This window comes from Aulonocara sp. 'chitande type north' Nkhata Bay, linkage group LG17 (assembly GCF_057382095.1).
Source record: "Aulonocara sp. 'chitande type north' Nkhata Bay isolate Kocher_YH1m ecotype deep benthic linkage group LG17, A_spYH_male_GT1.1, whole genome shotgun sequence".
Taxonomy (NCBI): domain Eukaryota; kingdom Metazoa; phylum Chordata; class Actinopteri; order Cichliformes; family Cichlidae; genus Aulonocara; species Aulonocara sp. 'chitande type north' Nkhata Bay.
The window spans coordinates 10,205,635-10,213,729 of record NC_141360.1 but is presented as its reverse complement, the minus strand read 5'-3'; the positions used below and the strand labels follow the sequence as shown (position 1 = coordinate 10,213,729).

The 8,095-nt window shown below is 38.7% G+C and overlaps 1 protein-coding gene across 1 annotated transcript in view; it reads left to right on the top strand.

Moving 5' to 3' along the window:
- Positions 1-952: 952 nt before the first annotated feature.
- LOC147309652 (phosphatidylinositol 4,5-bisphosphate 3-kinase catalytic subunit alpha isoform-like) overlaps positions 953-8,095 on the top strand; it is a 25,757-nt gene continuing 18,614 nt past the window's right edge. The window contains exons 1-6 of the mRNA XM_086270157.1: positions 953-1,304; positions 1,706-1,780; positions 6,436-6,542; positions 6,769-6,937; positions 7,225-7,351; positions 7,694-7,903. Coding sequence (XP_086126283.1) covers positions 6,487-6,542; positions 6,769-6,937; positions 7,225-7,351; positions 7,694-7,903 — 562 coding nt within the window. The 5' untranslated portion in view covers positions 953-1,304; positions 1,706-1,780; positions 6,436-6,486. The remainder of the gene's footprint in view (positions 1,305-1,705; positions 1,781-6,435; positions 6,543-6,768; positions 6,938-7,224; positions 7,352-7,693; positions 7,904-8,095) is intronic.

Here is an 8,095-nt window from a genome sequence, read left to right as displayed (position 1 = left end):
GGAGGGGTGCCCGAGAGAGGAGAGTGGAAATTCAGAAGGCGACACCAAGGGAGAAAAAGTGCTAATCCTTGACTTACATGCCAGATGTGCGGGTGTTTTCACATTAAACATCAGCAACGATGTTCTTATTCTCTAAACTAGATTTTAATGACATAAACCCAGCCTGGATTCCCCTAACCTCCCCTCTCCTTCTTGGTACAGTCCATTTCCGATGCCACTGCTGCTTCTCTGCTCCTTAACATGGGTGGCAATCAAGACACATCGTATAACTATGTTACACCTCTGTCATACAATCAGATCACCCCTGCTGGCAGAGAAAACAGCCGCACTAACGCTGGCATTAAAAATGCGAATAAGATGTACAAATAAAACATAAACAATTATTAGTTTTATTAATAATTATTATAATGGCAATAATAGTGTTTTGGTTGTTTGTTTTATGTTTGTTTTTAATGTCAACAATCATACTATCATCGCTTTCTCTCTCTCTCCACACACACACACACACACACACACACACACACACACACACACACACACACACACACACACACACACACATATATATATATATATATATATATATATATATATATATATATATATAGTTTTGTTTTTAGATTTTTTCTTCTAGCTATTTTTTTTTCTAGCTATTTTTCAGTGCTCTGACTTCCGCTCCCTGTAGATGAAAATTAAGCCTATGGTCCACTTTGTAAAAACAAAACAAAAAAGTGTGAGGCACACCCACAAACACATTTTTGTAACTCACTGCGACAATGTAGTGCGATTCTCTAATAGGATCTGTTTTGCTGTTTGAAATGTAAGTGAGTCACACGCCTCATACCACAAATATATGACACCGATAAATCCCACGCAGTTTCACTCTCGGTGCGTGTTTGTGTGTGTGCGTGTTTGTGTGTGTTTCATGGGAAGGGAGGAGGGCCCTAGACAGACAGCGTGGCTGCATTGTCGCAGCAGCAAGACAACTTGTCCAGTCGACCAGCAGTTTAGCTGGTCATAACATCCTCAGGTTGAGTCCCCGTGACCGGACAGGCAGGTCTGTCTTTACTTACTGTGTGGCTTATAATTCAAAACAAAAGCGAGCTGATTGTCAGTGCGGGGCTGCTGTCACGGATAGCTGGCGCAGAAGCTGACAGACGGATAACAGCCTGCTTTGACCGGCGCCGGGAGCCACCGTTGGGAACCGGAGGGGTTGGCTAGCAGGAAAGCTGGCTAACTGGCATTAGCCGGGGGAAGCCTTTTAGCGCACGAACACGTCGCCGTGTTGACGCCAAGCCATATGGGTAGGTTCTTCCATTAAATTAGCTATATCTGCACCCCTCATTAGACACACGACCCGTTCTTTATGTTGGGAATATATTTTTCCCCAACACGGTTCACTATTAGCTATTAGCTAACGTTAGAAGAAGGGGGCTAACATTAACAATTTCCAGTCTGGCGTACATTAGTCGAATGATAATGTTTGTAGTTCCCCAGAGGCGGAATGGTTATAAACGCTGTTGTCGAGACTGTGTAATTGTTTTATCTATAGCGTGAAACGTTGTAAAGTAGTTGTCATCTCTGAGCTGTCATTCCCAAACACAGTGTTAGCTAACCTGCTGCTAGGCAGTGTGAATCACTCGAATTGCTGCTGATGCAGGCTGTGTTGTTGTTTGTGTTATGATTTTCTCCTCAAACATTTCAGTGACAACGTGAAGATGGATTGAAACATGAAGGGTGGAACTGCCCCATCGTCCAAATAGGAGGGCGTTTTTCTAAGGTATGTTTCACATTCATCTCCCGGTGTCTCAGTCTTCTGTTCACTGTCCAGCAAAGACGCTTTATATGTAACATAGTCATGTCTCCGGTAACTGATAGTTGAATCGGTAAAGCTCACTCTGTAGACTGAGGAAACTAGATGTCAATCACTGTTTGCCCATAGCTTCCTTTGTTTTGCAGTGTGGTGCAACTGGCCAAACCTAGTGTTAACCACAGGGCTATTGAGCTGATTGTTGTAAAGACCGAGCATATGTTTGATCTTGCCAGCCTGCTGTGGCTAGCCCACACATCTATTGTATAGTTGTGACAGTATTCAAAGCAAGCTTGTGTCTAGGCCAGTGTTTCCCCTTGCCCCACATCCTGTGTTGTGAAGAAGCTTCCTCTTTTGTCCTGAAGTGCTTAGCTGCATCCTGATCAGGGTTACACATCGCAGAACTGCTCAATGGGTGGGTTGTTCTTACTGAGGGTTTTCTATTTTAGCTTGTTTTTGTACATATTCATGGTGCAGTTCTTTGTAAACAGAGTTTGCCGTTTTCCTTTCTTGTAACTAGCAGGCATTTTTTTCTCTCTGTCACAAACCTTAAGTTGGGCAGAGAACTTAGAGCAGCTGTAGCATTACTCCATTCAGGGGGTTTCCCCTGTTTCTACTCTTGCTCCTCTTATTTTATAACTTTGATCATTTTGTCCCTTGAATAAACTAGGGCAAAAGGCGACTGGGTGTTTGCTGTTAGGGCTTCAAGTGTGAAATTGCCTGCCTGTGGAACTCCAGCTTGCTTCATCAGTATAGTGTTGTTATAAATTTACTTGTATGTTTTCAGTTTTTAAGTTAGTCTTAATTTGTTCTTAGTAATTTAATCACACTGGAATTTATTTATTATACTGCATTTGGGACATGCATGGCTCTATTTTAAATTGATATCAAAATTATCTTGTCTTCCTCCACTCACCAGTCATGGTAGATGCCTACCCCTTTCTTAGCCTGGTTCTTCTGGAGGTTTCTTCCTGTTATAAGGGAGTTTTTCCTTCCAACCATTGCCAATTGTCAATGTATTATTGTAGGATTCTTTATCTTACAAGACCCTGCTGTTTGAATTTAATTGAATTTATTCATAGAATTTGGATTTTTTTATTTTATTTTATTGTGTGACTTATATGTTTTGTTTTGTTTTTTTACAGCAGTGCTGGTTTGCAATAGGTGCAAAAACATTAACCTGTCATTTAGCTCTCCAAATTTCCAATTGGTATTATACATTGAAAAAGACAAGGGGTAGTGGGTGAATGTGGTGATAAAGACCTCCACAATTAAACTCTACCTGCATATTATGGATATTTCCTGTGGTGTCCTCCCAACAAGTCAGACCCTCAGTACATTTCCAAAGTTGGGCACCAAAAGGCATCTTGCCAGATGCCTCACTCACTCACTCACTCACTCACTCACTCACTCACTCACTCACTCACTCACTCACTCACACCATGTGATCTAGACCCCAAGAGAAATGCTGCAGGCCCAGGCGCCTATTGTGTAGGGCAGTGGGATGTAATGGCAACATTGGTATTGTAAAATTAGATCAAAGTATTGCCTGATAACTCCAGTCTGATGCTCTTTGTAGCTATCACAGGCTCTATTAGTGTTTAGTGCCATCACATTCCTTAACTAACTGTTCTTTTAGAATAAAATGAGCAGTAACAGCTCCTACCTGCTTGACCAATATATTATTTTTTTTCTCAGTGAAAAAAGTTACTCTTACAACTTTTTCTAAACACTAACTAACTTAACATTTTACTAAAAAATTTTCAAAAAGTATAATTTTTTTCCATGTAGATAGGTTTTTTGTTTTTTTTTTGTTTGTTTTTTTTCCTCTCTTCTTCTACTTTCTTTCCTGGCTCAGAGTGGGTCTGTCTATGCCTGATGTAGTATTTGTGTTGGCTGACATAAGTAGTACTTGTCTACAGTTCACAATGGGTCTCATTCACTAATATGTGCATGGAAATGTTCTTACCCTGCACAAAAAATTAGGTGCATGCAAAATCACCATCAGATTCATGACACGTGTGCACCGCCAGTTTTGTTCTTACAACTTTGTTTGTGTTAGTGAATCAGATTCATTCCAAATCCACAGGCTTACGCTGCTGCCTGCAATTTGCATACTATCTACATGCTGCTGTGTTTCTCTGTTTATAAAGAAATACGTTTACATTTAAGTGAAGTGGAGAGCAGTGGCAGGGGCAGTGTTGTGCAGTAATAGAGAAACCAAGAAAGGAGATGAAAACTCCCTGTGGCTCGGGTAAATTAAGATAAGTTTGGACATCAGTGTTGATATTAAAAAAAATAATAAAATAAACTTAAAAAAAATAAGAAACTGATGTAGGACATGAGTAGCTGATCTGTTGGCCCAAAATGCAAATCTCACTGCAATGCTTAAAATATAAAATCCAGATTTTCCAGTGTCTGTGGGATGGTAAGAAGAAATTAGACTGTTAGTGGTGACACTCAGCAAATATAGTAATTTAAAATGAATTGTTTGTAATTCTTAATTCTGAATTTTTTGCAAAAGTGTGTAAATAATTCTGTTATTATTATTATAAAGATGAGTTTTTACTTGTTCTAAGACAGCAGATCTTCATAATTTGTGCAAAGTCTGACGCAGTTCTATGTTTTTTATTCTTTATGAATGAATTCAGGTATGAAAATATAGATGAATCTACATGGATCAATTTGCATGAAACATTTATGCAGACAGTTTAGAATTAAAATTTCAACAGCATCCAACTTGTATCTGCCGAGGCAAGGAAGAGCCTTTGCATAGAGGAGTCTCAAACACTGTTCTTTTTTCCACCTTCTTTTAATTTGCTTTTGGAAAGACAAAGATGTCAAACTGTGTTTTGGTAGCTTTAACTGAATCTGAATGAATAGGTCAGCACTGGGTCACCTGGCTTTCCTTAGCCATTGACTGAAGAAAACGAAGAGTTTTAAGCACAGATTGACCATTCAAACCTTAAGCTGACCATGGCGAATGTGTGTCTGAGTGGCTTGGGTACAGTTACTATGCGGTCATCAGATTTCCAATCTTATAGTAAGTATTGATGTGGATGTGTTGAAATGCAGGGTGTAGGCATCTTGTTACAGGGTGCTACAATTTGATAATTTGTGAAAGTGGGATAGAAGACAGGCATTGTTATTTTTAGGGTTGTGGAGAAAGTCTTTGGCTGGATTTGATCTCTGCCTTAGAGAATCAAATAGACGCTCAACCCTCCTGGATTCCCAAAAGGATATGGTTGACTTTTGCCTAAAATATTTCAAGTGTGCTCTGAATTTGGAATGTTTTCACAGATTAAACATGCTCTCACACAGCAGTTTCTCATGGTTCTACATGTTTTAGAGGGTTAATTCAAATCTGAATAACTTTGTTAGAACAGGATAGTCAAACAAGAACTTAAAAAAACGAACTTATCAAGAAGGTTATATACCTTTTAAATACAATATAAATAACTTTTTGTCAATGAAGTCTGATGGCTTTGAAGAAGCTGTTATATTGTAACAGATATCACAAAGGACTGGTAAGGTTATTGTTGCTGATCCCTTCCATAGTAGTACATTACTTGGTGTCTGTGCTTGTAGTTCTGTCTATTACGTACCCTTTATTGTCTTAATATACTGACTATAGGGATATCTCATATACCTCCACTTCAAAACATATCTAATCTACTAATGGTTTCAGGATAGCAAATGGTAACCCAGGCAGAAGTTTGACTTGCTAACAAATGGACTGGAAATTTTACAAGGTGATGCTCTAAATATAGGAGAGTGCAAGACTAGAACAGTGATCAGGAAATGTGACTGAATCCAAACAAAGGTTGTCTTCATGACATTGCTAAACCAAACAGACAGTAATTGAGTAAAAATGTATTTTCTTGTGAGGGCAGGGTGGAAAACCAATGTGACAGGAATGTTACTCCAAATTAGCTTCATGTATAACAACAGATGTTTAAAGCTGAATAATTTAATATTTTAGATTACTCTTGCTTTGGGTAAAGGCTATATAGAAATTAATTTTTGATAATATGCTTTATGGGTCTTTGTGATCAACTAGTAAGCATTTGTCTATAGTAATGTTATCTGTAAGGTAAATCTCTTTTTAAAAAAACAAACAAACAGTTATGCCGGTAATATACTCTCGACTGACAAACTCTTCCAGTTTTTGCACATGCTGTGTGTGCTGCGCTCACAGAACTAGTTTCAGCCCTGCTTTAATGTGGTTGATCGAACATGTTTGTTCTCTTTAACTCACTGAGCACAGCTGAGCCTAAACCACAGTGACTTGGAAGTAAAGCAGATTGAGCAAGCGGTGCTGGCAACCATTCAAGCAGATGTAGCTCCTGTTGGGCCATAACTCATCAAATTTCATGCATTAAGGTGCTTAATGGAGTGTTTAAAGTCACAATGAACGTGCAATGGGTTACCTTGTGTATGTTGCTCATACGCATTCGAACAAGATTTGCCAGTTGGTCATGTTTTTGACTTGATATATTTCATGAACAAATGCATCATATAAACTGTATTGAAGCACTCTAGTTGTTTTGATTGGTGTCACCATTGCAACTTGAGCTTAACAGAATTTCCTGTTATTTGCACTAATGAGTGTTGCTCTTTTTCAGGTTGCACTCTGCAGCTTATCTGTGTAACTGAGCTGGGAGACAGAGAGAAAGATGCCTCCCAGGCCATCCTCAGGGGAGCTATGGGGCATCCACCTGATGCCCCCCAGGTATGACATGCTGGATTGTTCTGTGAAAAGAAATGAAGTTGCTATCACTGTTGTGCACAGAAGGACTTTATTAGCTCTTTAATTTCCTTTACTGGAAATAAAAAATTAATTGTATGTGTTTGTTTTGTAAATGCCATATCCAATTCCCAAAGAAAGCGTAAGTTGCGCAAAGTAAATCGTAATGCTGAACATGAACATTTTGTAATGATGATGGGCTATTCTGCAGGATTCTGGTGGACTGCCTTCTGCCCAATGGGATGATTCTGACCCTGGAGTGTCTCCGTGAGGCCACGCTCATCACCATCAAACATGAGCTGTTTAAGGAGGCCCGAAAATATCCTCTCCATCACCTCTTACAGGAAGAGACATCCTACATCTTCGTCAGCGTTACACAGGTGAGAACTCTCACTCAGTTGAATATCTAAACTCTCTAAATCTGTGTTCCAGTTTTGTGAAAATTACAGGGGTAACCCACTTTGTTTTAATTGGATGGTTTTACAAAAAAAATAAACATTCATCTTTATTCAAGACCTTTAAACACATTTGTGCTTTTCTGAACCATCCATTTTACACCTATAGAGAGACTGCTGGCTACCACAACAGTTCATTGTTAGCTTTCATGAAAAACAATAAACGAAAATGGAATATAGAACGCAACCTCTTGTTTTTTCCGTTCCTACAGGAAGCAGAGCGGGAGGAGTTCTATGATGAAACCCGGAGGCTGTGCGACCTCCGACTCTTTCAGCCTTTCCTCAAGGTCATTGAACCAGTTGGCAACAGAGAGGAAAAGATCCTCAACAGAGAGATTGGTGAGAGTTTCATTTTATTTGTTAAGTAGTGGTTGTGCTCCAACATTGTTATTAAAAATAAATAAATAAATGATAAGTCAATTATATTATAATATAATATATCATATCATACAATATCTTTATATGTGTCTGTTAAGTTAAAAGAAATCTAAGTGTAGCAAAACAGTCAATTTTAAGTGAGTATTTTTTTTCCCGTTTATTACTGATTGTTGATAAACCAAAAAGAGTGTGAAGATGCAACAATCTGTGAATTACTCAGAATTTTGTTAGGAGGCAAGCTAAAAAGATTGTCTGATGACTTTACTAAAACTTTTAAGCCATTTCTTGTTTCTGTTCTGTTAGGTTTCGCGATTGGTATGCCTGTGTGTGAGTTTGACCTTGTGAAGGACTCTGAGGTTCAGGACTTCAGGAGAAACATCCTGAATGTTTGTAAAGACTCTGTGGAGCTGAGAGATGCCAGTGGGCCCCACAGCAGAGCGCTGTACGTTTACCCACCTAATGTAGAGTCAACACAGGAACTTCCCAAACACATCTATAGCAAACTGGACAAAGGTAGGCAAGAACTTTTGTCAATGATCCATATTTTTTTCTTTTATTTTCTCTAGGGAAAAACATTTTGAAAATGCAGGGCTCATATGTGTGTGTGGTTTTTTTGTTTTGTTTTGTTTTTTACGAACATTATATATAAAGAAAACTTTTACATGTGAAATACAAAAAAACAGGAATCTAGTGGGCATTTAAATT